At 63.3% G+C, this 27435-nt stretch overlaps 4 protein-coding genes across 22 annotated transcripts in view; 2 read left to right on the top strand and 2 right to left on the bottom strand.

Moving 5' to 3' along the window:
• The window catches only part of KLC1 (kinesin light chain 1), a 68459-nt gene extending 66237 nt beyond the window's left edge, over window positions 1-2222 (top strand). For all 9 annotated transcript variants that reach the window (XM_045448377.1, XM_045448379.1, XM_045448382.1 and 6 more), the window contains 2 exons: window positions 1423-1495; window positions 1815-2222. In XM_045448377.1, the coding sequence (XP_045304333.1) occupies window positions 1423-1458 (36 nt within the window). In that variant the 3' untranslated portion in view covers window positions 1459-1495; window positions 1815-2222. The remainder of the gene's footprint in view (window positions 1-1422; window positions 1496-1814) is intronic.
• Window positions 16-12180, bottom strand: XRCC3 (X-ray repair cross complementing 3). 7 transcript variants are annotated; one of them, XM_045448398.1, is made up of 9 exons: window positions 11611-12180; window positions 9895-10010; window positions 7304-7511; window positions 5464-5601; window positions 4929-5141; window positions 3043-3197; window positions 731-943; window positions 534-580; window positions 16-439 (listed from the first exon to the last, which is right to left on the bottom strand). In XM_045448398.1, exons 3-9 carry the CDS (start codon window positions 7356-7358, stop codon window positions 208-210), a joined length of 1053 nt encoding a protein of 350 aa, XP_045304354.1. In that variant the 5' UTR covers window positions 7359-7511; window positions 9895-10010; window positions 11611-12180; the 3' UTR covers window positions 16-207. The 7 variants fall into 7 exon arrangements, with proteins under 7 accessions (XP_045304354.1, XP_045304353.1, XP_045304351.1 ...); XM_045448397.1 differs by lacking the exon at window positions 11611-12180 and adding an exon at window positions 10983-11073; XM_045448395.1 differs by lacking the exon at window positions 11611-12180 and adding an exon at window positions 10836-10945.
• Window positions 11097-23312, top strand: ZFYVE21 (zinc finger FYVE-type containing 21). Of its 2 annotated transcripts, XM_045448400.1 has the most exons (8): window positions 11097-11242; window positions 18527-18577; window positions 18944-19112; window positions 19820-19895; window positions 19978-20069; window positions 20637-20690; window positions 22388-22530; window positions 22690-23312. In XM_045448400.1, the coding sequence occupies exons 1-8, from the start codon at window positions 11105-11107 to the stop codon at window positions 22723-22725; spliced, it is 759 nt and encodes a 252-aa protein (XP_045304356.1). In that variant the 5' UTR covers window positions 11097-11104; the 3' UTR covers window positions 22726-23312. The 2 variants fall into 2 exon arrangements, with proteins under 2 accessions (XP_045304356.1, XP_045304357.1); XM_045448401.1 differs by lacking the exon at window positions 20637-20690 and having other exon boundaries at window positions 11105-11242.
• A 93-nt stretch (window positions 23313-23405) lies between these two features.
• The window catches only part of PPP1R13B (protein phosphatase 1 regulatory subunit 13B), a 100690-nt gene continuing 96660 nt past the window's right edge, over window positions 23406-27435 (bottom strand). For 3 of the 4 annotated variants that reach the window (XM_045448375.1, XM_045448376.1, XM_045448374.1), the window contains exons 13-17: window positions 26921-27058; window positions 26711-26844; window positions 25784-25950; window positions 25222-25421; window positions 23406-24583 (exon numbers count right to left, since the gene is read on the bottom strand). In XM_045448375.1, coding sequence (XP_045304331.1) covers window positions 24542-24583; window positions 25222-25421; window positions 25784-25950; window positions 26711-26844; window positions 26921-27058 — 681 coding nt within the window. In that variant the 3' untranslated portion in view covers window positions 23406-24541. The remainder of the gene's footprint in view (window positions 24584-25221; window positions 25422-25783; window positions 25951-26710; window positions 26845-26920; window positions 27059-27435) is intronic. The other variant, XM_045448373.1, reaches the window with a different exon arrangement.

The following is a 27435-nucleotide window of genomic DNA, read 5'->3' on the forward strand; positions in this document are numbered from 1 at the left end:
GCCCGGGGGGGAGGCCACGTCAGGCGGGTCATCCGTGCTTACTGCCTTCCCGCCGTTGAGAAGGGGCAGCCAACCCCTGGAGCAGACCCTGTCCCGGTGATGGGTGTTCCGGGTCAAGACGTGAGTCCCCTGTGCCTGCAGAGTGTGGAGGGCTCGGCCAGACTCGGGGTTTCTTGGGACCTGACCGGCCGTTCTGCAGCTGCCACGTCAACGGGCCTCGGTCCCGGGAGTCCCCCGTACCCCCTCCATGCTGACGGTGTAGGAACAGGATGAGGGGGGCAGGTGAGGGGCGAAGATCACCCGCAGGGTGCGGTCAGGGCGGCCGGGCGGGGGGAGGACGGCTTCCTCCTCGGGGCGGCGCCGGCTGACCATCAGCCGCATTAAGAGCTGATTGGACCAGGTCATTCCGAGGGCCGGAGAGACCCGCTCCTCCCAGAGACTGAGACAGAAAACAGGCCCAACGGTTACCGACAAAACCTCGGGGGACCCACTGCCACCCTCACTGTCCCGCCCGTGGGCTGGGCCCGGCTCACCCTTGTGGCCCGGGTGCCGCACCCTGCTCCTCCATGGCCTCTGTCACCTGGGAGGTCCAGACCAGGGTCAGTTGCAGCAAGGACCCCACCACCACCCGCCCCAGCATGAGTGGCCTCACTCCTCCACCCCCACCCCCTGAACTTCCCTAAAATCCAAGCTGAGTGGGGGGGGGGGGGGGGGGAGGGGTCGGGCCCACCTGGTTGATGCATAGCACGGGGCTCCGGAACGTGCTGCTCAGCCGGCGCAGGGTGGCCCCCAAGGCCTGCAGATGCCTGGCCCTGGGCATTGAGGCCGGGCCGTCAAACTCACAGCGGAACGGGGCCGCCACGGAGTCGATGACCACTAGGCGGGCCATCCCCCGCGACAGCAGCACGGGCACCTTCTTACTCACACACTCCAGCAGGGCGTCCTAGAGGCCAAGGGAGCTGGCGGTCAGCGCCTGTGCCCTGCACTGAAGAACCCCTCACAGCCTTCCCGTTTCACTCCTCACCCCATGGGCCATCACAGTGACCGGGACTTCATCCTTTGGTGGCCCCGTGCCAGGAGCTGACCCCTGGGGTGCTGCCATAGCAGAAAGCCGGCTCATAACCGACCGCCCTGGTCGCTGGGACCATACTCTCGTCAGGCGGGTCTAGGGGTGGCGGTGAGCCCTGTCCCCTGCCCAGCCCCACCCCACGGTGGGGTGGGGGGGGGGGCGGCAGGCCACCCCCGCCTACCTCTGGGGCCCAAGTGCGGTGCCCTGAGCGGCCCTGGCCAGGCTCCCGGGTGGGGCCGGGTGGCCTCAGGCCCTGGTGCCAGGTGACCGCACACTGGCCGTCCCGCCAGAGAGCAGCCAAGTGTCTGGTTCCTCGCCCTGAATGAAACCCAGTTCTGTGCCTCCACCTCTAGGGCGTCTTCGGTAGAGGCTCTTTTTGTGGAAAATGATGGCAGCAGCAGTGGCCTCGAGGACGCCAGCATTAACGTGAGTCCCGTCCCCTTTCCGTCACCGCAGGCAGCTCTGGGGACACCCGGGGGCTGGGCAGGTGGTGGCTGCACTCGCTCCCTGCGGAGCCAGGACTCAGGGGCCCCCTCCCCCAGGAGGTGGAAACGGGGACCGCAGCCCTGAGGCCCTGCTTGTGCACAAAGGGCAGGCCCCGTCCCCCCAGCAGGGCCCCGGGCTCCAGGCCGACACTGGGCAGGAGGGCAGACGCCTGGTGCCCCCAGCGCGGTTTTCGGAACGGCTCTCAGAAACCACCGTGGGCCTCAAAAGCGCTGGCCCTGACTGCTGCCTTCTCTTGCAGTGAAACCACACCCGGCCCTGGAGGACCCAGGACAACACTGCTCGTGTGCAGCCAGAGCCTGCCCTGTGACAGCCAGGGGACGGTCACCGAGGCTGGAGGGCCCTGGAGCTGAGAGCCTGCAGCACTAACCTCGTCTTCTGTGTCCCCGTGCCACCAGCACACTGTCCTACTAACAGCCACACCGCTCACCAGGACGCGTCGCTTGCAAAGCCACGGCCACGCTCGGCCCCTCCAGGGTGACGGGGTGGGCGCAGCCTCCCTCCTGGGCCGCGGTTCCCGGGACACCCGTGTCCCGAAAGTGCAAGGAAGACTGGGCCTGTGTGCCCAATCTTCCCGTGTTACTTCCCGAAGCTGTGTGTGATATGTTCTATTGTAAATTTTTTTAAAATTAAAAGTTTATATGCCTTACCCTTTACTTGCAATTTTTATAGCAATTCTTAAGTGGGGGAAGGTCCCCCGGGAACCGGGGACCCTGCCCAGCAGGTGCGGGGGTGCACTCGGGAAGCCGGGCTGCAAGGAGAGGCTCCCCCCAGCCCCCCCATGCAGAGGCTTTCTTAACTTTTTTTTTTTTTTTTTTCCTGCTATACGGTTTATTCTCAGCTTTTGAACCCTTTCCACTCATTGCCTGTCCCTCTCTCAATTAATGATCTGAGTTGATCACGGACCAGGTCACAGGGCCGCTTCCCCTGCCTGCCAGGACCACTGTGCTCCTAGCCCTCTCCCTGGGGCTTCCTGCCCCACGGCTGCCCATCTGCAGGGAGGGATGCTGCTGATGCTTCCGGATACGTGTCCCCCGCCCCCCCTCGGAGCAGCCAGGCGGGGACCTCCTGTGCCCTGATGTCCTTTCTCCTCCGTCGGGTGGAAGTCAAACCCGACAGACCGCTCTCGCCGGGACAGCCGGCCTGTCCTCGGGGCAGTGAATGGTCACCGCAGGGTGGCCGGGTGGCCAGGAGGCAAGGGAGGTGCTCTCTGCTACTGAGGGGGCTGAGGGGCACACCCCGTGGGGGACGGGACGGTGGGTGGCGTGTGGGGCCTCCCTCCCTCCGCAACTCCCCGTGGGCGGGGCAACCGGTTCAGCCTGAATTTCAGGTCACGAATCCTGTGGCAGCTCACCGGCTGCCTGGTGCTGGTGGTGGCCCGGTGTGGGTGTCGTGTGTGTGGCTCTGTCCACTGGCCCGCCTGACCACCTTCCCCACAGAACTCGGGGCCAGAGAGGGAGGACGCTCACCACGTCGGCCACGTGCTCGATGAAGATCTGGTGGCCAAACTTCATCCTGTCGATCACCTCTCCCGGAACGTCCGTCCGCAGGTGCCGCTGCCCTGCAATGAGCTGCTGCAGACGCAGGTCCGGGAAGACGTCTTCAGTGCAGACGTACACGGCCCCTGGGGCGGCACGGAGGGGGGCGGGGGGGCGGTCAGCCCGCCCCCCTGTGGCTTCCCCGCACGGGGCTGGTCTCCCCTGCCGCCCCCCTTGCTGTCAGGACGCCACCCCGCGGGTCTGCCCCAGCCCATCTCGAGTGGAAGCCAGTGGGATCATCAGGGCCCGCGGGCTTCCGGAAATGCCCTGCCTGCACACGCCCTTGGATTCCCCTCAGAGGCTCTGCCGGAGCACGCGTCCCAGATTCCCCTTTCGAGGCTGCTGTGACCTGAACACCCTGGGGTGACGCCCTGGCTCCCCTGTGCCAATGTACCCCAGGTCCACTGGGAAGAACTGGGGACCGTCACAAACGAACCCTGACGTCTGTGGCAACTGCTTTTCAACGAAGGTCCCGGGACAGTCCGGTGAGAGAGAGAAGTCTTCCCTGGGAATGGTGCGGGGACGCGGGGACCAGGCCCTCCCTCACCCCCCGCACGGACTCCATCCGCCCATCGAACGCCAGAGCCGACGCTTTCAAACTCCGGAGAGCACGCGGGTGGGTGTTCGGGACTCTGGGTTGGGCGAGGGGGTCTCCGATGTGGCACAGACCGCACAAGTGAGAAAAGGCAGAGAGAGAAACTGGACTCGATCACAGGATAATCCACAAGAAAACGAGGCGATCCCTGCAGAAAACACGGTGAATTCCGTGTCTGGGGAGAGGCTCGCGTCCGGATCACACGAGGATCCTACAAGTCGGCCACAGAAGGCGACCCAACCGCGAACCGGGACATTTCGCCACAGGAAACGTCCGCTGACCGGCTTCCAAGGCCAAGTCCGTCCACCCGGCACCGGGCACCTGCACCCTCGCCCAGAGGTGCAGGGGCAGGGGTGACACAGAGGCCCGCCGCGGGTGAGCAACCCCCATGCGCGGTCCGGAGGCCCCCGCCCACGGCCGGGCTCACGGGAGCGGCACCGACCCCCGTCCTCGGCTCTCGGGACATAGGGGAAGCAGGAGAGGTCCCCGAGCGAGGCCCCTGCTGCCGGCGCCCTGCATGGGTCCCAGCGGCGTGCGTGTGTCACCGGGCCGCGAGGTCTGGCCCCGGCCGCGTGCCCCGCCCACCGTGTGGCCCAGCCTGTCCGGGAAGCTGGGTGAGCAGATGAGCTCGGGAGGAACCGTGCAGCGTTTACCGAGGAGCTACCGAGGTGCGACCTGTCCACTCTGGCACCACGTTTAGTAAGAACGATTGAAGTTTTTAACGCTCAGAGACCCGCACGGGCAGCCTGGAAAAATCCCTCCCCCGCACGCCCTGTGCATACTTGACAGACGCAAAACCGTGTCAGGGGCCGGCCGCCCCCGCTGTCCTCGGTGGTCCTGTCTGCCCCGTCCCCAGAAGGGAAAAAGAGGAAAATGTTTGCCCGAGGTTTCCAGCCCCATGGACCACGTGGTTTGCAGGCTGGCGGCGGGAGAGTGCGCAGAAGTGCCTAAGGGGGACTTTGTGCCCAGACGGAGACTGTCCCCGGGTCCTCAAGGGAGCAGGGGCCACTTCCTACGGAGGGCAGGCTACAGGGCCCATGGCCCTCAGACCTGCCCTCCCCCTCGGGTGGAATCCACGGCGCATGCGGAGAGAGACGGGGACCCGGGAAGATGGCCCTGGAGGTGGCGTCGGGCCCCGACTCGATGAGTGCGACCTGGGCACGGCTGGGACCCCCGCCTCCCCCAACTCTGTCCCCGCCCGCCTGAGGGGACAGCCACTCACCGGCCTCCAGGCCTCCGTGCCGCGGAGGGAACTGCACGGTCAGGCAGAGCTGCAGGGCCAGCTGGGTCTTCCCGGCGGAGCTGTGACCGGCCAGCTCGGTGACACCGTCCAGGGGCAGGCCGCCGCGGAGAAGGCCGTCCAGCACGGGGCAGCCCAGGCTCAGGCGCTGGTGCTGGGCGGGGAACCTCTTCTTCTGCTGGTGCAGATGCAGAGCTGGGGGCGCAGGGGGCGTCGGTCACCACGTGCCGGGGGCCCAGGCGACCTCGGAGCCAGGAGGCAGGGAGGAGGCGGGCGTGGAAGCTTCTCCTAGCTGCTGTGCTCTCTGGGCGCCCGCGGGCTCTGGGTCTGCTTGCCGACCCACCCCCGCTTCCCGCACTGCCTGGCCTGGTCCCATCTCTTCCATCCCCCTGCCCTCGCCCTGTACACCTGCTGTGTCCCTGTCCTGATGCTGTGACCGTGGCCCTGCGTCAATCCCTCCCCAGGCATGGGCAGAGCAGAGGCCTCTCCTCACCCCCCACCCGCCCCCAGTGCCCACCTGTGAAGACGCTGCTTCCCCGCAGGTGCAGAGAGGCCGTTCTCAGCAAGTGTTGCACGTCGAGGCTGGAGAGGCCGGTTAGTCTCTGCAGGTCTGGTCCAGAAAAATGCAAAACCTCCCTTATTGACTTCAGTTTGGCTGAAATTACACAAAGACAGAATAGGACAAGTTCAGGCTACAGTAACGCAGGGCAGCATGGCAAAGACAACGGCTGTTTTCCGGAGCACTGTCTTCCAGTTCTGGGGACCCAGCGGGCAGGGGCTAGATCCGTCCACTTCCTGAAGCCATGGGAGCCCCTGGACAGAGTGTGAGGACAGCAGTGGGGAGGTAAGGGGCCCGAGAGGGGGACGGGCCTCTCCCAGGTGCCCAGAGCACATCAGCCACCTGCCGTGGCCACATCCTGAAAATGTGTCCCAAGGAAGGGTGTTTCTGTGGCCAGGCAGGCCGACACCAAGGCAAGGCTTGAGGGTGACCCCGGGGCAGGGTGAGAACTGTGCAGTTAGGCAAGCCAAGCCGGGCTCCAAACAAACGTCACTGCAGCGGAAAGCCGGGAAGGCGGGGACCGAGCTAAGACTGCGCGCGGTTACAATGCCAGTGGCAACAGCCGGGTGGGGGGGCGGGTCACAGAGTTAACATATCCAGAAGATCTGGTATTTGGGGAGGAGAGCGGATCAATGACTGTTGGGCGGGGATAAGTACATTACTTGCGAGTTAGTAGGAAAAGAAATGCGCTAAAAAATGTTTCCAACCGACCCAGATGGCAAAAAAGGGAAAACAACACAAAAAGCAACAGAACAGGTAGCTCGGCAAAAGAGAGAGTTAGACCCAAACGTACCAGGAATTACCTTAAATACATGTGCGCTGAAGGCTCCAGTGAAAAGACAGAGGGACAGACTGGACCGAAGGGAAAACACAACAAAATGACTGCAAGGCTCGGGAAGAACAAGAGCCAAGGACGAAGGAGCAGGACCAGAGACTGTCCCCCCACGTAAGACATCACCAAGCCGCCCCCACGTGGACTCCGGCTTCCACGCTTTGTGGTCAACAAGCTTCCCTGTCACATGCCCCGGGAGACGGGGGCGGGGGACGGGAGGCCCAGCACGCCAGCTGGTGCAGGGCAGCTGGGGAAGGACGCACCGGGAGACAAACACGACGGGGAGGCCGTCCAGCTCACCCATTCGGGCACTTAACACAGAGGCCCCCGTGGCTGACATACTGGACAATGTGGGAAAAGACAACGAGACGTACACGGAAAACACAGAATTTGAAAAAAGGAGGCAACGACCAACTTTGGGGGGAGGTAATAAGAAAGGAAACCGTCAAAACCTCGCAGTTCAGCAGCAGTAATGATGTCCCCAGTCACAGCCCTCACGGCCCAAACTGGGCTCCAACTGTGGTGGGGGAGGGGGAAGGAGGTGCACCAGGAAGCCAGCCCTCACCCCTGTCCCAGGCGCTCCGTGCGTGATCGCAGACGCTGACAAACCGAACGCAGCGACGTAAGCACGTTCTTAGAAGTCCAGATGTAAAGACAAAGAAATTGCCCAAAGACTCCTGAGTGGCGGAAGTAGTTCCGTTTCACGTTTTAGAAAATAAACGTGTATTACTTTGATGAAAATAAAATTTAACTTGAAAAAAGTCCACACACACACACACACACACACACACACACACACACACACACCCCTGAAGACCCTGCAGCACATTCCAGCACTGGCTACTCATCAGGAGTAGCTGCTTGGGGAAGGGGGACTCGGCAACCTCGCTGTGTCTCACGGACACGGCACACAAGTCCACCCACACGCTTCACGTATCTACTCGACACAAACACCGGTAAACATACCTTTCTTGACCGCAGTAGTAATTCTGGGATTCAGGTCCAACTGATCCAAATCCATTTCTTCAACAGGTTGACTGCGACCACGGATAATCTCCCAGGGACACAAACGCCGATGCGCTTGATGTCAGTGCAAACCCCCCAGGAGCAGAGCACCGCGGGGTGACAGTGGCTTGGGTACGCAGTCTCCTTTGTGACGGGTTCACCGTCAGCCCTGAGGTTGGAGGAGAGACTTCACTGCACCAGGAAAACCACTGAAGTAAGTCTAAGGCGACACCTGGCTTAGAGGAACCACTTGGTACCTCAGAAACCAAGACTCGATCCGCACAGGGATGCGGCTGAAGGGATGTCCCCCGGCCACCCCCACTCTAAAGGCCAGGGCAGCGCAAGGCGGTCCCCGTTCCGTCCCCGGCAGACAGTGTTAGAAATGAGCATGTGCTCCAACCTGGAGTCCCGGCCTGGAGACCTGGTACACGGGTGAGCACCCTGCCCGGCCCACCTCTGGGGTGAGGACGACGCAGACAGGGACCATGCTCATTGGGCTCACGCGAATGAAGCGTCTTCTGCATTCGGCAGAAGTGTGTCCCCGCGGGGATTTGGAAAGAATGGAAAAAGTGACTTTTGAATCCTGCGAGACGTTTTCAAGCGGGAACCTCCACGAACCACCCAGCTGTGTCGGCAGAGAACAGCGGAGACCGTGTGGCCGGCCCCGCCCCTCTCCTGGCCAGCAGCCCTCCCGAGGCCCAGACCGCGCACTAAATGCCGTGGGGACTGGAGCCCAGCCCGACCCTCGCTGGTCGCCCTACTCAGCCCAGGGTCACCCAGACACTCTCTAGCAAGCCACGTTTCCATGTTGGCCTCCCAGATCAGCAAGGGTAGGAAGGCAGCGGGGCGTGTGGGAACACCAAGGCCGGCAGCCACTCAGGCTGAACCCAGGGCCCAGGTCCACCAGCAAGGCCTCAGCCGAGGGGAAGGTCGGAGGTCGCCTCCCCTTGCAGTGCTTAGAGTGTTACTGATTTGGACAACATCGGGTTGATTCTGGAGCTTCGAGAAGCAGGTCGCCTGCACGGTCACGTTCCCAGGCTGGTCAGGGAAACCGGTCCGGCAGGGAGAAATCCAAAACACCCAGAACTGACAGCACGGGAGCCTGACGCTCAGGCGTGAGCAGGAGCTCCCAGGCCAGGGCTGACAGGAAACATGCCGAGGCCGGGGAGGACACACACAGCCCCGGCTCCCCCACGGCCCCCCCAACGGCCACCAGGACTGCAAATTGGAGGACAGCGGGGTCAGCGTCAGAGGTGCCTGAACGCAGGGCCCCAGTGCCAGCTACACACAGCGAGAGGAGGTGAGGACGGTGACGAGCTCCGAAGGTGCCCTGAGCATAGGGAAGGTTCTAGTGGGCTGGTGATGCGTGTGACGTTTGGTTCCTGAAGACAGAAAGCAGGTAAGCAAGAAAAAGATCATCTCCAGGACAAGTAGTAAGTTGCCAAAGGACACGCGGTGTGCCTTCCTGGCTTGGTGGGGAGAGCACCTCTGGGAGCCCTGAGGACAAGAGCGGGAAGAGGTGACCCCGGGAGGCACCACCCAAAACCTCCTCCAGGACAAGAGAACAGCTGGACAAGATACCAAGTCTGTTGTTTCCAAATTCCAGAGACGGTGCGTGTCCCCCCCACCCCCAGACTGTGGAAAGGCCCTGGGGCGTCCCTGGGGGGGGGGGAAGGCCTTGATGTGACACACGCGGCCAACAGGCTGGACTGGGGTCTGGACTGTGAAGATGAATGGCCAGGAGAGGGACGTGCCTGGATACTAAACTCAGATTCTGACCAGCCACTAGACACAGGGCAGGATATCAAGGCAGGTGACCACAGCGCCTCGAACCTATGTGGTGGGGGAACGGGGCATCCGGAAGCAGAGTGACCACTGGCGGAGCACCCGCGTAAAGCAGACACTGACCGGGAGCTGGACAGACAGGCCCAGGTGGGCGCCCTGTCCCCCCACCTCCCTAGGGGCAGGGGCGTGAGCCAGCCATCCTCCAGGCCCGCGCTCCTCCAGCAAGGGAGAGGCCTGGGCACGGAGCACGCCCACAGCGGGCCCGGACAGATGAAGCAGCTTCCCGGAGCATTAACGTTAAGTTCCTGTTTAAGGGGACAGTTGACATGCCATGCCGCTGGGCGAGGGGGTCAGAGCCGTAGGAGAGAACCCAACGTTTGTGGGAACCAGTAGAATCGAATATGACTTTCAAGCAACTCAGGTCCCGCCAGAGGGAAGCCCTGAGCCTTCCCAGGGGGAATCACACTCTCCTGCTTCAGGGCCCCCTGGGCGGAGGCCTGAGGACCCCGACTGCCAACCCCACCCCACCCCTGCCCCTCTCAGGGATGGAAAGTTCCAGCTACAGACAGACTGGCCCACCGGCCCACCTGCACTCCGGGCAGCAAGACTCAGGTTTCCAGTAGCTTTGGCGGACTTACAAAAGAGGGCAGGGCACGGCGCCCCCACAGAGAGGGCTGCCCAAATCTCCCACAGAACAGAACCAAAGCCCGTGTCTCTCGCAAGTTCAAAGCTGAATACAGGCAGCCCCACTGATGCCCCAAACTCACCAGAGGAGTGCAGACAGTTATCAGACACACAGTCCGTTCCCAGGACTGTTCCAGGCACCTCGCACAACACGAACTCAAGCCTCACAACAGCAGCGTTCCCACCTCGGTGTGGCTGACTAGGAAACGGACAAGCCAAGGTCATACAGTCAGCAAGTGGGATGCAGGTCCCAGCTGTTTGTTCCGAGTTCTTGACCCGCCTGTTAACAAATCCCACAGGAGCTGCTCAGTCTCCCCGCTCTCCTGCCTGCGGGGTGCCTCCCCGGGTGGGAGCACCCGGCTCTCCCTCCAGACTGGGCATCTTTTCTGGCTTCCCCTCCCCGGAGGGGGTGATGAGCCCTCCCGACAGGGAACGCCCCCCGGTGACTTGGGGGCCGTGCCTGGGCACCACGGTGGTTTCTCCAGAGCAGCCTGGCCTGGACACCTGGGCCCTCGTGCCTTCTCAAGACCCTCTTCCTCCTTTGAGAGCCCCTTCCCTTCCCAGCCCCTGAACCATCTTGTCCCGTTCCCCCCAGCGGCTCTTCCACACCTGGGGGTCCCGCAGACCCACCATGACCCCGCCCTCCCCCACCCCTGCACACCCCGACTTCATGCAGCCCTCGCTCACCTTTCACCCAGCGCGGCGGCCTGCTCCGGTCCCTACGGGTGACAGCCCCGAGGGCGGGCCTCTGCGGCCCCCGCACCCCGGCTTCCGAGCCCACCTTCCTTCCCACCGCCAGGACCCCGGCTTCGGCTGTCCCCTCCGCCCGCCCGCGGGCTTCGACGGTGCGGACGACCCGCGCCCCCGCGCCGCGCGCCCCACGGCCAGCCACTCTCACCCCGCGCGCGCTCCGCTCGCCTCTTCGCACTGCCCCGCCCCCTACAACCTCCTCTTCCAATGAGAGCCGGGCGCTCCTGCTTGGATTCGCCAATGAGAGAGGAAGCAGCATAAGACGCAGACTAACTGGCCAATCCAAAGTCTCCATCCTCCCGAGGGGGGCGGGGTGTGCCTGGGCGGGTCCTCACTGCCGATTGGTGTCGGGCCGCGGAGTGGCCGGGGAGGTGCCACTGCGTGGATTGAACAGCTCAGCGTTGGGGCGGGTCCCGGGTACCGATTGGCCCGCTCTCCCGGACGGGCGTGGCGATTGGACGCGGCCGTTGTCAACCACGCGGACGGGGCGGGGCTCCTGACGGGGCGAGGGCCCGGGCCTCGGGCGAGCGCTGTGGCGGCGTCATGTCCTCCGAGGTGGCCGCGCGCCGCGACGCCAAGAAGCTGGTGCGCTCCCCCAGCGGCCTGCGCATGGTGCCCGAGCACCGCGCCTTTGGCAGCCCCTTCGGCCTGGAGGAGCCGCAGTGGGTCCCGGATAAGGAGGTAGGTCGCCACCGCCCGCCGGCTTCCCGCCCCCCGTCCGCGCCCTGTTCGCCCGAGACCCCCGTCCGCGCCCAGGATCCCCTTCCGAGGCTAAGGCTACCCGGTCCGCGCCCCAGGCCCGCCGTGCCTCCCTGGTGCCCCGACCCGGGGCCCCGAAGCGCTTCGTCTGGCTCCTGCTGCCCTTCCGGGGCCCCCCACGGCCGCCGTCGGTACCCCGGGTTCCCGGTGATCGCGCTCCAGCCCTCCCGGGGCCTTGGGCACAGTGCCCTCTGCCTGGTTCCCTCTCGGGGCGTCCAGTCTCGCCCACTCCCCACTCAGGTGCGTCCCGCAAGGACCGCCCCTCCTGCTCTGTCCCGGTCTCGGCCCACCTGCGAGATCACGTGGGAATTCCACTTCCATTGGATGAGCTGCTCAGCTGGGGCCCCTGAGACGCCGTCGCTGCCCCTGCCCCGTGGTGGGGGGGTGGAGAGGCCCCCCGCCTCCTTAGAAGGCGGTGCGCTCCGGGTTGGGGGGGGGGGTGCCGCGCGGTGCGAGCGGAGGGCTGGCTTTGAGTGGGAGGTTGCAGGTGGACAGTAAGGAGGGCGTCCTGGCGGGCACCGCACCTGCTTGCAGGGGTGAGGGGTGGGGAGGCCCCGCGCTGTCCCTGTGGGCGGGGTGGGTGCGGCCCCTTCCGAAGGCCCTTCCGTGGCAGGCCAGGGGGTTTGGACCCGATCCCATAAGCCAGCAGCTCTCAGCTCCGGGAGGCCACGGGGAGGAACTCCGTGCGTTCCTGTAGATCCGTCCGTCCTAAAGAAGTCAGCGCGCCGTGATGGTTGAGTCGCTTTAAGTGACAAGCGCCCCTGCGTCCTGAGACGCCTTCTCCCCCAGAACCGTAGTTACGCTGTCGGCACCGGAGTGAAATCAGGTGTCCGAGGCGAGGCAGGCCCGCTCGAGCTGGGGACGGGCGGCGGGGCAGGGCGGCGGCGAGGAGAGGCCCAGCGGCCGCCGCCCCCGCCCTCCTGCCCTCCCCGCCGCCGCCCCCGCCCTCCCCACTGTCGCGTGCTCCCCGGGCCCTTCCCTCCCCTCCCCTGTTGCCCTGTTTGTGCTCTTTATTTTGCGCGCTTTTACCCTTGGTGCTGGTACTCTCTGAACTGACAGCGCGTACCTTCCCCACTTGGGCTCCCCGGTTCGTGCTGTGGAAAGTCAGATAAAGGAATGTGTGTCTTTCTCCTGAATGTGTCCGTGTCACAGAGTTCCTTCCTGGGTTACTGGGGCTGACACGTGTTACTGTGGTTGGGGAAGTGGGAATCGCAGGGAGCGTCGTGGGGACGGTGGGGACGGGCGGGTGCAAGGTCGTGCACACGGAAGGGAACCGCGCACTCCCGCAGTGGGGAGGGAGGCCGTGAACCTCTGGCACTTAATCTGTGGCCAGATCGAGGGTGGTCGGGGAGTGCCCCGCCCGCCCCCCCAGGAGTCTGGAGAGACTCTGCCCGATTGACCCCCTGCAGAACTTTGCCCCACCGGACTCGGTGGGCGTCTGCAAGGAGTCCCAGAAGGGTGTCTGGACCCAGGCACGGTTCCCCTGCCCCCACCTCTGCACACTGGGGTAACAGCTATAGCTCTGTGTGCCCTCTTCCAGTGCCCAGGGGTGTTTCCTGGAAAAGTGCCTGTGTTTTCGGGCCTGAGTTGAACAGCAGGAAGCGAGCAGAGTTGGCCTGATCTATTTGAGTCTGTCTCTCTGTTGGGGGTGGGGGCTCCTTTACACCTAGAAAGGAAGGGTAGCAGGTGCCCCTCGGAGCCCCCCTGCCCCCTGCTTGTGGGAATTCTTACCCGTGACCTGAGGAGCCCTGGAGGCCTTCCAGGGAGCCTGGGGGAGGAGGGACGGGAGGGTGGACCTCCGTGAGCTTCGAAAAGGAAACGGATTTGAAGCCTACTGGGGCCTGGTCCAAGAGGCCAGAGGTTAGCACAGCGAGTGTTCTGGAGGAAAAGAAACAGTCTGGGGCAGAGTGGGCTAGGAGGTTCTGGAAGCTCCGGGGGAAGGGGGTGGGGCGGATCCCCTGCCACTAGCCTGGCCCCCAGCCGCCCCCTGCCTGTTCAGTGCGTGTCGGACACCAGGACCCTCGTGTGCAGGGGGGAGACTCGGGTGTTGGGGATACCGGTGGTGAGAGGCAGGTGGGTCTGGGTGGTTTGGAGTGGGTGAAGGGAAGTAGGTAGAATGTGGCAGGAGGGTGACCCATAGACCCTCAGCCTCCACCCGCTTCCGGTTGTTTGCCAGTTAGCGTTGCTGACCTATCTGTGGATGGTCCTTCGTGTCTCATCTCGGCCCCGCTTTCCATCGGGTCACTCTGAGGCCAGCCCGTTCCGCGTCTGTTGTGTACTTACTAGGTGCCTGACCCTGCACCAGGCTGGTCGCGTGGGCCTGCAGGGACGTCCCTTGAGAGTGTTGACAATTTGGGGTGTGTGTGTGTGCGTGCGCGTGCGCCTGCCCTGAGCCAGCTATAGCTCCCAGCCTCCCAGCCGGCCTCCTGCCCCGGAAATAACAGTTGCTGGTCCCCGAGGATGCACAGCCCGTGGCTCCCTAGTGGCTTCGGGGAGGAGGAAGCCTGGGGGTGGGCTCTCTGGGCACGAGGCCGTGAGATACTGTTTTACCCGTAAAAGCCCTGTGGTTTTGCACCCCTCTTTCTTCCATCTTCCGTGCTGGGTATAACCAGCGATGCCGGCAGCTCGGGGCCGTCATTTTGACACGTGGCTACTCTGTGGTCACAGAAGTGGGAAGGAGAGCACGGGTGTCAGATCAAAACCAAATCCCAAGTTGGGAGAGACTGTTCTAGGCAGGGGGAGGAGCTGCTGCCAGGGAGACCCCGAACCCGGGGGATCTGCCGGTGTCTCCGGCCTGGCAAGGGCTTGCTCTGTGCGGGGAGGGACCCAGGACCCAACTGGATGAGAGCAGGTGGGAAGGGGAGGCGTCCACTCAGCGAGGGGGCGCAGATCGCGTGACCTGTGACCTGCGATCGGGGGTTGCGGCACCCCAGGTCAGCCTGTCGCACACGGGTTGAGGGTGGGATTTCATCCGTGGGCCTGAAGGAAGGAGAGAAGCTTGACTCAGGTTTGAGCAAGCGAGGTGAATGGGCATTTGTTCCGGCCGACGAGTCTGGACAGACAGGGCAGTCGGTCGAGAACGGGGTGAGGAATGGGGATTTGGGGTTCATGTGCAGCCTTGTCACAGGTGGTCGGGGGCGACTGTGAGTCATCGAGGTCACACGGCCAGGGGGTCCTCTGCAGACGCTTGCCAGGCACAGGACAGGCGGGGGCTTTCACCCGCCTCGGGGACCGCGAGGCGGGGGGCACACCACCTAGCGCATGGGGGTGCCGGGCCCTGTGGCTGCGTAGAAGCCTCTGATGTTGGGGGGGCGCCGGGCAGGCCCAGCACTTGCTCCCGGGGCGGGCTCGTGTCTGGGGCGCTGCGTCCGCCGCTGGCTCAGAGCCCCCGTGATGGGGGTCTGGGTGGGGAGACACAGGCGGGCCCTGTCCCAAGAGGAACACATGTCTCCTGCCACCCACTGTCACATTCGTCCCCTCCCCAGGACCTCCTGTGTCTCTTTTGAGCTGGTTTTTTAACAGTTTACTGGTTCCCTCACTCATGACGGAGTTAAATCTTTGAGATGAGTCATTTAATATTTTAGGAGTAATTCTCTTATTCTCTAGAAAGGATTATCTTTCAATAAAGATACGTTAATACATATATTGTTTTTTTTTTATTTAAAAATATTTTTTTGTTTATTTTTTTTCGGAGCGGGTGGGAGGGGCAGGGGGAGGGAGACAGGATCTGAAGGATCTGCGCTGATCTGTGCTCGAACACACACTACAAGATCAGGACCTGAGCCGAAGGCAGCACTTAACCGTCTGAGCCACCCAGGCATCCCTTGTGCATATATCGTGAAAACTTATTTTCCGGATTTGTTTGTGTCTGAGAAACCGAAGACAGGGAGTGTCCAGGGCCTGGCTCCAGCCAGCAGGGGGGCGCTGTGGAAGCGGGTGGGCCCCCAGGGAGGACGGGGCAGGTGTCCCCGAGCTCTTTTGTTGCAGTAGCTTTGTTTTTGACATTCCTTTAAACTCTCTAAATTCTGTTTTCCACCAAAAAAAATTTTTTTTGAGAGAGAGCGAGAGCGTGTGCGGGGAAGGGGCAGAGAGAGGGAGAAATTGTCCCAAGCAGGCTCCGCCCCCCCGTGCGGGGCCCCCGGCTCACGCACCCTTGGTATGACTTGGGCCAAAGTCCAGAGTCAGACGCTCAGCCACCTGAGCCATTCAGGCACCCCTCTTCCAACTATTTAGACTTTGAGGGGAGAGCCTCGGGGCCAGTGCTGGTCCTGCAGTTGCCCGGGGCACCTCTGGGGGCTCCTTGCGCGAGGGTCCGGTGGCAGACCGCTCTCTGCTCCCCGAGGCCCTTCTGTGACCCGGGCTCGGCCCCTTCTCGCGCTCCACCTCGCGCGCGTCCACCAGGAAGCTGACCTTGTGGCACCTGCCTCCCTCTCGTCTCAACTTCCACATCCGCGGGCGCGGGTCCCCCGTGGGCTCCCCCCTCCGAACCAGCATGGAGTCGGGGGCCGGGGGGGGGGGGTGTGCGGTGTGCGGAGCTGGAAAGTTCCCGAGGAGCGCTCCCCGTGCCCCTGCCCCAGTCGCCCTCCTCCGTGGTGCCTCCTTGCCACCAGCTTCCCGCCCCGCTGTCATCCAGGCCTGCCTGCGGGGTGAGCGTGGGGGCCCCCCGCCCCCCCCCCAGAGGCTGGAGCCTCCCCCAGCGACCCTAGCGGAGGCATCTGTCATCTGGCCAGAGGCTCACGCGGCGCTGGTGCAGGACCCTCCTGGTGGGCCCTGCCCCCACTCGTCCTCCCTGCTGGTCCCGCCCCTCCCGCCCTGCGGCGGTGCTGGGAGGGGGCGGGTCTCAGGCCCGGTAGGGTGGGTAAGGGGGGCTGGCCGCCCTCGCCCTGGTTCCAGGCCCGCGGCTGCTGGCACCCGGCTCGCGCGTGTGGTTTCTGTTCCCTCCTGGTGCGGTTCGTTCATCAGACACCATAGCAGTTCTTTGGCCGTATTTTGACTCTCGTCTCTGCCTCTTTTTTTTTCTTCCCGTTCTCTTCATGTTAAATTGCTCTGTTGAGAATTTTAGAAGGCTCTCTTCTGTTACGTAATCAGAAAGTTGCCTTGTCTTGAAGATCTGCCCGTTTTCTGAATCACTTCATTGCTTATTTACAGTAATAAAATCCTATGTCGCTTACGTCGTTAAGCACATTTTACGTCCTGGCTGTCGCCTTACATTTACAGGTTGGTCTTGGGGCGCCTGGGTGGCTCAGCCGGTTGAGCGTCCCACTCTGGATTTGGGCTCAGGTCACGAACTCGGGGTCGTGGGACTGAGCCCTGCGTCGGGCTCTGTGCTGAGGGTGGAGCCTGCTGGAGATTCTGTCCCCCTCCCTGCCCCTCTCTCTCAAATAAAAACAAAATAAGATGAAAATTGGCCTTTCAACGTACCCAAACACAGAAGCCCTACAGTAAGCGTGAGACCGTCTTTATTAGCGTTGCTGGAGAGGGAGCAAGAGAGGGGCCGCCACCGGAGACCCCAGGAGGTGCTAGAGCCTTCCCGCAGAGTGAGGCAGGCTTTCCGGGCTGCTGGGCCTCACTAGCCACACCCTCGCTGTTGGTTTTTTCCAGTGGATTCTGTGGCTGGCCCTGCGGGGGTCATACAGAGGCTGGGGCCCTGCCACGCTTCCAAGGCCCGAGTTCCAGAACTCACAAAAGGGAGAGGCAGCGGCAGGGCAGTGAGTATCCAGCTCACACTCAAAGCCGTGGGGATTCTGTAGATGATTCTGGAAGGCCAAGGTGGGCCAAGCCCTGTATCCAAGTCCAGAAAGCAGCTTAGGAGCAACAGGGTAACAAGAAAGTGTTAGTCACACGATCTCGAAAAGCTTAGACCCCGCTCCCAGTGCAGGGGCAGCGGCCAGATGGAGCCCGTCTGGCTGCAGGGTGGTGTCTGAAAAGGGTGCCCGCCGTGGGAGGACACGTGCCAAGGCCCAGCGTGGCTGTGGGTCCGAGGTCCCTTCCAGGAGCATTGCGGGGTCCCAGCACCCCTGGCCTCTGCTCTGGATCAACACAGGTTCACGGGCACTTGGCTCTGTCTCGAATCCCTTCAGAGCTACTCGCTTGCCCGACTCGCGTGCGCCAGCCTACGGCTGCCTGGAGGAGGCCGAGGCCCAGAGGGGACACGCAGAGCCAGGGGAGAGGTCACCCGGCGGGAGGCGTGGGCTGGTGCTTGCCCCTGCTGCCCTGCGGGACGAGCGTGCCCCTGGCTGAGCAGAGAGAAGGTGGTGGGTGGGGACGAGGGAAGGACACTGGGGGACGGCCCCAGCTGGGCAGGACTGACGGGTTTGCCCCGGGTCGCACCCGGGTCGCATGCGGTCTGGCTGTCCTGTGATCAGAAGCCCTCCTCCCGGGGGGGGGGGGGGGGGGGGGGGGAAGCTGAGCGTCGGCGGCGGCGGGATGGCCCGTCGGTGCTTCGTGGCAGGTCTGGAGCGACTCTTGGCTTGTGTTAGAGAAGAAACCCGAGCTTGTCCCTTTGGTGACGATGTGGCCATTTGGAGTCCCTTGTCTTCCGTGCCAGTCGCACGGCCGCTGCACTCCGTCTGTTCCCTGCGCGCTGGGGTGAGGGAGGCCTCCCCCGCAGCGCAGCGCCATGGTCCCTGCCCTCTCGGGCGCTGCGGGGCCTGGACACCTGTCCCCCGGAGCCCAGCCGCCGGTTCCCTCTGCTTCCCTTACTCCCAGGAGCATTTGGGGGCATTTCCAGGGCCTGGCGGTGACCGCCTTTTAACCCATATCCGACCCGCACCATCCACATCCCGCTTCAGCCTCATCCCCATGCACGTGTGGCCGTGTCACTGAGGGACTCGAGGCGTCCCTCGTGGGGGCCTCCCCCCCGTTCGGCCGCCATGTCACCTACTTCACCTAGAAAGCGATGCTCACGTGTTGGGGCCGCTTCCCGTTAGTTCCAGCCGTGGAATCACGTGGTCCTTCCGGGACACCGACCCGTGGTTCCGGCACCAGAACTGGGGGTCCTTAGGTGGCTGCCCTAGCGTGGCCGTTCGGGCTCTGACCGCTGCCCCCGGCGTCCCCGAGATGCCCCCCGAGCTCATGCCCTGTCCCCGGCCTGTGGGACCCGGAGCCCACCTGTGCCTGCGACGCGTCACCCCCTCAGCCGCGGGGCGGGAGGGCGGCTCTCCCGGCAGCACCCCGAGCTGGGTCCTGACGCTCCTTCCCTCCTAGTGCCCGAGGTGCATGCAGTGTGACGCCAAGTTTGACTTCCTGACCAGAAAGGTGAGCTGAGGCCGTCGGGTGGGGGCCAGGCCGGCATCGAGCCCCTTGGGGGGCGGCCGACGCACCTGAGTGTCCTGGGGGCTGCCGGAGAACAGCAGACGGTGACCCACGCCCGTGCCACCAGCTGGGCGCCGCCACACCCGTGGGTCTTGCCCTCAAAGGGGTGTCGTCCTCTGAAGAGGTGGGGCGTCCTGGCAGGTGGGCCGCGGGACGCAGGGCGCCCTGCCGTGTGCGCGGCGCCCTTGGCAGCTCCTCCTTCCAGTGGCGAAGACCAGCACGGGGCCGCTTGTGTAGACGGGTGGTCCTGGGGGGGGGGGGCGCGGGGGGCAGTCCTCTGTCCCCTCAGCACCACCCCTGCGCCCGCAGCACCACTGTCGCCGGTGTGGGAAGTGCTTCTGTGACAAGTGTTGTGGCCAGAAGGTGCCGCTGCGGCGCATGTGTTTCGTGGACCCTGTGCGGCAGTGCGCCGAGTGCGCCCTGGTGTCGCACAAGGAGGCGGAGTTCTACGACAAGCAGCTCAAGGTGCTCCTGAGTGGTAAGCTCGGGTCGTCGCCGGGTCCTGGGTGTCCGTCTGGCGGGCGACCTGGAAGAGCGCTGTCCCCCCCCCCCCCCCCCCCAGCTTCCCATGGAAGGATCGAGCCGCCTCTGCTCTACGGAAACAGGAATGCGGCCTAAAGTGGCGGCCTGACTCCGCAGGGCTTGGGATGGCCAGCGGGTGTGGGGCCCTGGGCCGGGGTGGAGCGTGTGCGGACACGGGGCCCTGTGACGTGGGTGGCATCAGAGGAGGTGCTCCACGGACTGTGGATCTCCCTCCCCAGGAGCCTCTGAAGGCCGACCCCCCCCCCCCCCCCACTGTGTTCTCCCTCCTGCCACCTGTCCCGCGATCCTTCCGGGCCGGTTCTGTGCGCCTTCTGTCCTGTTCCGGTGCCGCCCTGGCTCCCCCGGGAGCGTGTGGGTGCCTTGTGGGGAAGGACGGGACGTTGCCGGCAGCACTGAGGGTGCGCAGAACCTCTCCCGATAGCAGCGCCCTGTGCTTTACAAAACTGCAGCATCTCCTCCGTCATGGCCTTGCCGCCTCACCTCGGGGACCTGCGGGCACAGCCACCGCTGTTGACTCACTTGGTCTCATCTCGTCCCGTGTGCGCGCCTCCCCGGGAGCTGGCCTTGCCGGGCCGGGGGGGGGGGGGGGGGTGAGGGGTGGAGGGGCTGGTTGTGTTCTCACGTTTGTTTTTGTATCCTAAGGAGCTACTTTTCTCGTAACTTTTGGAAACTCCGAGAAGCCAGAAACCATGGTTTGTCGTCTCTCCAACAACCAGAGGTGAGAAGCAGAGGCTGCTGGGCATGGCCAGCCTCGTCACATCGGCCCCGGGGTAACGTGGTGCGGACACCCTTTTTCCTAGGTACTTGCTTCTGGATGGGGACAGCCGCCACGAGATTGACATTGCGCACATTTCGACTGTGCAGATCCTCACGGAAGGCTTTCCGCCCGGAGGTGAGTGCGGCAGGAAGTCTGGTGCCAGCGTGGGCGACTTTGGGGATGACACGGGCCTCGAGGACGGAGTCTGTCGGCAGGGTCTCTGAGGAGCCAGCCCGTCGTCCTCTAGGGGCTTGGATTTAGTACATGGTTTTAGGAACTTGCCAGGTGAATGGGGCTTAACGTGTACGATAGCGAATTCAGGAGAATCTGCCTGAGCGTGTCACGTACGAGCTCTTCGGTACCATTTATTGTTGGCCTCAAACCAAGGATGACGTCCCCAGTGCAGCGGCGTCATCCATATGCTCAGAAGGGTGTGGCGTGGTGGCTGACTGGGAACTGGCACTTCCTGCTCCTGTCAGGCACCCGTGGGGACGAGATTCCTTTCCATTTCCTCGGTGAGCTTCCAGAACGTTCAGCCCATTCTGGATCTTTCCACCTGAACTTCTACGCTTCTGGCTGTTTTTCCACGGGAAGAGTTTGCATTCCATGCTGACAAAAACCCACGTGACTTAATCCTTCTTGCTTTCTGTTTTCTGATTGGCTCTTGTTCTCCTCTCCTGCCTGCCCGCCTTCTTGATGTAGAAAAAGACACTCACACTTACACCAGCCTCCTGGGGAGCCAGCCTGCCTCTGAAGGTCAGCCACCTGCTACCCTCCTCCGGCCCTGCTGCTGCCACTGGGCAGTCCAGCCCAGGCCACGCCTCTGAAGTGCACAGTCACTTCTGTTGGTCGATTTGAAAGGGGGTTGGGCCCAAGACGCGGGTATATAAAGCATGAATGGAAACATCGGGGGTAGAGATGGATTTGGTTTGCTGGGTTTCTCAGCCCTAAGGGGGTTTAGTGTTTGCATCTACCGGCCCTAAGCCGGCCGAGCGCAGGGGCAGCGGGGCACGGCCGGCGCCCTCCCGCCCCTTCCCGGCCAGCTCCGCACTTCGGCCTGAGCTCCTGGATGCCGATGCCGAGGTCACAGGGCCAGGCCAGCGCTCCGCCGCCTCTGTGCCCTCCGCACGGTGTGCTCAGGGATTCCAGGCTGCTTGCCGGTGGCAGGGTGGGCAAGAGGGCAGGGCCCAGAGAAGCTGGGGGTCAGCGGGGGTGTTCCTGTGCCTGCCTCCTGCTAGGAAGGCCACCTCATCCCGGCCCCTCCTGGGCCAGGGAGAAGGCCACATCCCAGCTGGCCTGGTGCATGGTCTCCCTGGGCAGGGCCCGGGGCTTCTGGCGCCACACGCCCCCTTCTGGAAATTCTGGGGGTGCAATGAACCCCACCGTGCTAGAAGTTTTCTAGAACCTTTAAAACCGTAGAACCTTGTCTTCCCTGGGGCTGGCGGGGGTAGGTGGCACAATTGCCTGAGGTGACGGTGGCCAAAGGAGCTGCCTGCCGGCCTGTGGAGAGCCAGGTGGTGTGTGTTCTTAGCTTTGCCGGCTGCCTGGACCCTTGCAAAGTGCAGAAGCAACTAGAGATGACACAGGAACGTGGCCGTGGCTGTGCCGATTAAACCTTACTTAGAGAAGCAGGGGGTGGGCAGAGCTGTGGTCTGCCAGTGGGGGCACTCGCCTCAAGGGGTCCCATCAGGAACCAGCCTGTCCACACGCACGGATGGTCAGGCCTCTAATTGTCTGCGGGGGTCATCTGCAGTCCATGGGCCCCAGGGAGAGGTGGGCCCTTGGTTTTGACTCAGAGATCAAGTGTCTGCTAGGAGTCTTCCACAAGGTGGAGTCCTGCTCAAAAATGGAGTTTGCATGTTGAAGCGGAGGAGAAAAGCTGTAGACGGGTTTCACGGGGACGCTGGGTCCCCATGGGACCGTTCTGTGGTCAAGGCCGTGAGAGCCACCCGTCCTTGAGCGGCTGGTTGTGGGAACAGCCGGGTGCGGCCTGCAGAGGCCGGTCCCCTCACTGCATCTCTGCAGGGGCTCACACGGCAGGGTAGGTGTCAGCACCTCTCTGGTGCTGGTCCCCACTGGTCCCTCAGCCTGTATGTACGCGAGCTCTCAACAGCAGGATGGCTCTGAGGCGGGAGTGACGGCCAGCGGGATCAGTGCTGGTGTGGGGCCAGCCCTGGCTGGGTTTCCTGACCACAGGAGTCCCCACGTGGGACCGGGTGGCACTGTGGGTTTTCTCTCGGCTCAGTGATGTGGTTTTTCCTGGGCCCTGGAGGGCCAGGCGACTCGGTTCCTTTCCCATCCTGTGAATTTGGGGTCATCTTCCAGACGTCCACCGGTGCCCCTGGGACCCCCGCACCAGCACGAGGGGTGGGAAGGAGGCACCCTGGCCTCCACCACAAGGGCACGTGGGATCCTGGGGTCCCCGCGGGCCTTACCTCGTCTCCCTTCTCCAGGAGGCAACGCACGGGCCACAGGCATGTCCCTGCGGTTTGCAGCACCGGGGGCGGAGGGCCTGACGCAGCTGAAGCTGACGGCCGGGGAGGACGCACACGCCAGCAGGAGGCAGTCGACGGCGTGGCTGGCGGCCATGCACAAGGTACCTGGTGGGCTGCGGCGGGCAGGGCTCGGGAGGCGGGGCCCTTCTTTAGGTACAGGCCCACCTCTCCCAGAGGAAGCCCTGCCGGCCCGGTGGGGGTGGGGGGAGCCCGTAGCAGCTGGGCACAGGACTGGTCACACTTCTTTCGTCACATCATAGGCCACCAAGCTCCTCTACGAGTCGAGGGACCAGTGACTCCATGCGGGACGGACCATCAGCAAGGGACCGGGGAGCCAGCTCTGCACACACAGGCAACTAACCCCACACGTGCTGGGAAACGCAAGTCGAGCGTTTGGAGAAACAGATCTAGTGCGATATGCACAGCTCGTTAACACTCTAAACAGCTTCGTGCTTTAGAGTTTGTGCGCTATCCTGTTGATACTTAATTGGAGGTGGGAGAGACTCAGCTACACTACTCACTACCGCTGAACTATTTTTAGCGTAACTTCAACCATGTTTTTATGGGTGCCCGGGTTTGCTAGAAGGTTCTGGCCCCTCAGTGTTCACTCTTGCAGAGTAATGATTTGGGCAGTGGGAAGTCGGGCCCGATCTGTTTGGGATCCTGGTTTCTAGTGCGTCAGTTTACAGTCTCCCTGAGCCCGTCTTGTAGACGGTCCACTTACCGCATCACTACTCTGGGCTGCGAACAAACCTTTGACACTTCACTGAGGGGGAGAAGCCAGCTTTGCTTTTTGTACTTTCACTTACTACTTCCCTTTATTAAAATAATTGTACAACAATTTGTATATAAAGCTTATGATTAAAACCTATTTTGAAACTAACAGATCGGCCCTCGCCTCACTGTGTCCAGAAAACCCGAGCTCTCGTGCCACGGCTCCGCTCTGGGTCCAAAACACAAGACTCGCAGCCGCCGGTGGGAGACAGCGGTTTATTGTGCACGTTTACACGGCCTCTGCGGCGGTGGCTTCCAGCAGCAGAGGCTGCCCCACGGGCGCTCACTTTTCATCAGCACGCTGTGTACAATCGCTGCTTACAGGTGCCTGGCTACACGTTTATACACGAATTATACACAGGACTCATACATGGAAAATAAAGCCTAAGGGCCTGGATTTTAATGAGAGAAAAAAACATTTCCATCATTCTGGTAGTTTCGAATGATCTAGTCAAAAAATACTTTTGGTATATAAAAGTCTGTACGTACAGTTCAAACTTAAGCGCCTTACTTGAAGTCTGGACCGGGCACAGGTTATTGCATCGTGGCCGGGCCGGACCCGGGAGGCTGGGCCCCCCACCCCAGCTGCCCCTCCTGACATGCAGGCACCCCCACATCCGCCCCACCCTGACCTTAGGCTGCCGGCCCGTGGGCCGCACACAGTGCAGAGGAGGGGACAGTGCTATCTTGAGGCTCCTGACTGCTCGTCACTTGGTATTAAGGGCTCTGGAGCCCGGGACGCAGAAGCGCGGCCCGCCGTCGGCCCGTGTGTAGGTGGGTGACCTATGCCAATGCTCAGCACACACGCACCACGCCCCACCACTGCCAGAAGCTTCCGCACATGGGCCCTCTCGGTAGGGAAAGGAAGAGATGCGTGTGGTCGGGGTGGAGAGGATGGCGGGCGGCTGCGATTTCCGGTAGCAGGGGGCACACACCTCACAGCAGCTGCGCGTCCTCAGTGCTGGGGTGGAGGGACGTAGAGGAAAGCCTTGGGGCCAAAGTCAGAGGGTTCGTCTTCACTGGCAACCGACCAGGGGTAAATGACAGAGCTGCTTATTGGCAACCGGGACAGCTGTTTAGAAAGCTGCATGTTTATTTGGATTTACAGTAATTGGCAAAATTCAATCTTCCTGGAGGCAAAAGCACCTCTCCCAGTTACGGGCAAGCTGAAGAAAGGGCCTCACCGAGAAACTGCAGGGATTTCACATTGTGGATGCTGTCTGCGCAAGTGAGCACCATTATCAACACGTCTAGCTGCAGCTCCCGCAGAAACGGCAGGGCGGTCTCCCCGGCGGCTCCTTGCGGCGGGCAAGCGCGGGCGGCGCTCCAGACGGAAGCTCAGGCTAGCGTTCGCTGTCGGGGTTTGATCCGTGGATACAACTGCGAAGCGACGGAAACAGTTAGGACGAGGGCGCGGCACGCCGAGCAGGAAGGGGCACCCGGTGGTGCCCGAACGGCCGCCACTCGGCTGCCACGCGCCTGCCGAGACCCCGACTCCCCCTACAAGCCGCGCCCCCCAACCCCGGAGAACCTCTCTCGCAGCCCTTGGCACCGCCTCAAATCCGCGCCGGTGGCCATAAGCCCCCAGCTCCCTCGAGGCACGTGGGGGGAGCACAGCAGCACCTGCTCGAAGGTCTGGTGCAGTTACAAACGCCACGGAGGGAACAACGTGTGGGCTCCCCACCCCGGGCCGTTTCTGGGCTGCAGACAGTGGTGGCTGGCTGCCTGCCCGAGCTCCTGCATCAGGCGGCTGGGGGCTCCTCCGCCGGCACCCCCGCTGCTCCCACGGTGTGAGTGTGGGGCCTGCCGGATCCCCGTGCCAACTCCGCCGACTCGCCCGTTACGAGGGTGGCGCAGAGAGCGGACGAGGGCAGTCACCCGCCGTGCTCACCCTGCAGGGTGCGACCCCACACAAAGCCCGGCGCCCTGCGGTTTACGGCTGGGCGGAGGGGACAGGACTGCAGGAGTGACGGCAGCAGGGGTGGCCGACCCCGGACGAGCGGGCTCACGGTGCTTACCCCCAGCAGGTTTTTGGGCACGTAGCCCTCCCGGTCCCCAAGGCGAGCCCACCACCACTCGGTTTCACTCTCGTCCTTGCGCCTCAGGATGGTGATGGCATCCCCCTCGTGGAAGGACAGCTCGTCGCTGTTCTGGGCCTCGTAGCCCCACAGGGCGTACACCACTCCTTTGTTCATCACGCCCAGCTTCTCCTGCACCCCTGGAACGACAGGGCGAGCGGTCAGGTGTCCGCGGAGGGCGGGCCGCCGGCCGGGGCCGTGTCAAGACCCTGACGAGTCGTGCTACTGCTGTGTTGGGTCCTGGGGCCGCGGCGTGTTGCCGGACCAGGCACGCCGTGCCGCATCCACACAGAGAAGCACGGTTTTTAGCGACCAGGCACAGAATCTTTCTGCAACACGGCCCTTCAAACAGGTTTTCAGGAAGAAGCCCAAGGGACGGAGTGACTTCCATCCCGAGGAGCTTGGCAGGGTGGCTCCCAAAATGGAAGGGGGCTCCTTCCTGGCCCCGCAGCACCACGCCCAGGGGAAGGGCCCCCGCCCCGTGCCAAGACGCCCCACGTACCGTAGAGGAACTGGGAACACTGGATGTAGCCTTCCTCCGTCTCTTCACACTTGTCCGCAGCGGTTTCGATGTCGCTGATGGTGGAGGCAAAAATGGCAGCGCCGCTCTCCACCAGCTGTTTGCAGAGGTGGACGCTGTTGCAAGAGGCGGCGCAGTGCAGCGGCGTCCTGGAACGGAGAGCGGGTGAAGGCACGCGAGGCGCTGCCCGGCCAGCCAGGCCCCAGCGGCCTCCTGGGGGCCTCCGGGGCCGTGCTGCGCCTCGAGGCCCAAAGGTTCCCGCGTCGGTCCTCGAAATGGCAGGACTCCTACTGGCCTGTCTCTCGGCCGGGTCGCGCGCCCGCTGCTGGGAGGTGGGGCCTCGGGGGCGGGGGTGGGGGGGGGGCGGGCAGGGGCTGGGAAGCGGTCTATCAAGTAGGTGCCCCTCACGCGAGAGCAGGGGCGTGCTGCGCACGGCTGACGCGCCTTCACGGGGCCACAGCGGTAGGAGTTGGGCGGATTTTGCCACAATTAAAAAACCCCAGATGTTCAAACCACACCAACAAGAGCCTGACGTTGCCAACAAGACCTAGCAGAGGCCTGGGGGCCCGCACAGCAGCGGAAGGGCCCTGCGGGCAAACACCGACAAGGCAACCGCAAAGCGGGACTGAGTTTCTGCCACGCACGTTATCCGGCCATTTCAAACCCGACGAAGAGTAACACTTTGCAAAACGCTCAGCCCGCAAAGTTGCTAGCACGTGTGCGAAGACACGATCCCAGCTGTGCCTTTCACAAGAGGACTCACGGAACCAAAGTGGGAGGAGGGGACCAGGCCAGGCGGCCCCGGGGTGCGACAGTAGGCCCGCCCACCCGTGTCTGCTTCTGCCCTCGCCCGACTCCTGGACCGGGGGCCTCCTCCTACCGTAGGCCACGCGCCCCAGGGGCCCTCACCAGCCATCACTGTCGGCAGCGTTCACATTGACCCCAAAATCCAGCAGGAACTTCACGATGTGGTGGTGGCCGGCGCAGACGGCATTGTGCAGTGGGGTGATCCCTTCGTCATTGGGCTTGCTAGGGTCTTCCACCTGAGGACACAAGGCCCTCGTGAGCCCGGCCTCCCAGCAGGTGGGGCCGCCCAGGCCTGCGGCTGCGCTCACTCACCTCGTAGATGACCCTTTGCACCAGGTCAAACTCGCCTTCCAGAGAAGCATCTAGGAGCAGCGCCAGGGGGTTGAACCGGACTCTCAGCCCGTGCCCTGTCCGCTCCGAGTTAGGCTTCTTCAGGTTGGTCCGTTTGCTCTGCCGGGAAGGAAACACGCTTCTGATTTACAGGTAATGTGCAACGCACCAAGCCGCGGTGGAGAGGAGGGACAGGGCGAAAGCCGTGGGCAGCATGTGTACCCGGCAAGGCCGAGCGGCCCCCGGCATCGAGAGGAACGCCCACTCCCAGGGCCCAGCCAGACCCGTTGTGCCACATGCAGCGTGCTCCGGGGGGACGGCACTGCTCAGGGGCACCCACGGTGGGTGACAGTCAAGCTCGGGAGTCAGCAACTCATTCCTACCCACCCCCGTGGACATTCACCTCCCCCTCTCTGCTCCACCAATGCTGAGCTCCCACCAGAAGGCTGTCTAGGAGGTTCTCGTCCCCCTCGCCGCCTGGCCCTCAAATCCCGACG

Source organism: Leopardus geoffroyi, chromosome B3 (assembly GCF_018350155.1).
Source record: "Leopardus geoffroyi isolate Oge1 chromosome B3, O.geoffroyi_Oge1_pat1.0, whole genome shotgun sequence".
Lineage (NCBI taxonomy): Eukaryota > Metazoa > Chordata > Mammalia > Carnivora > Felidae > Leopardus > Leopardus geoffroyi.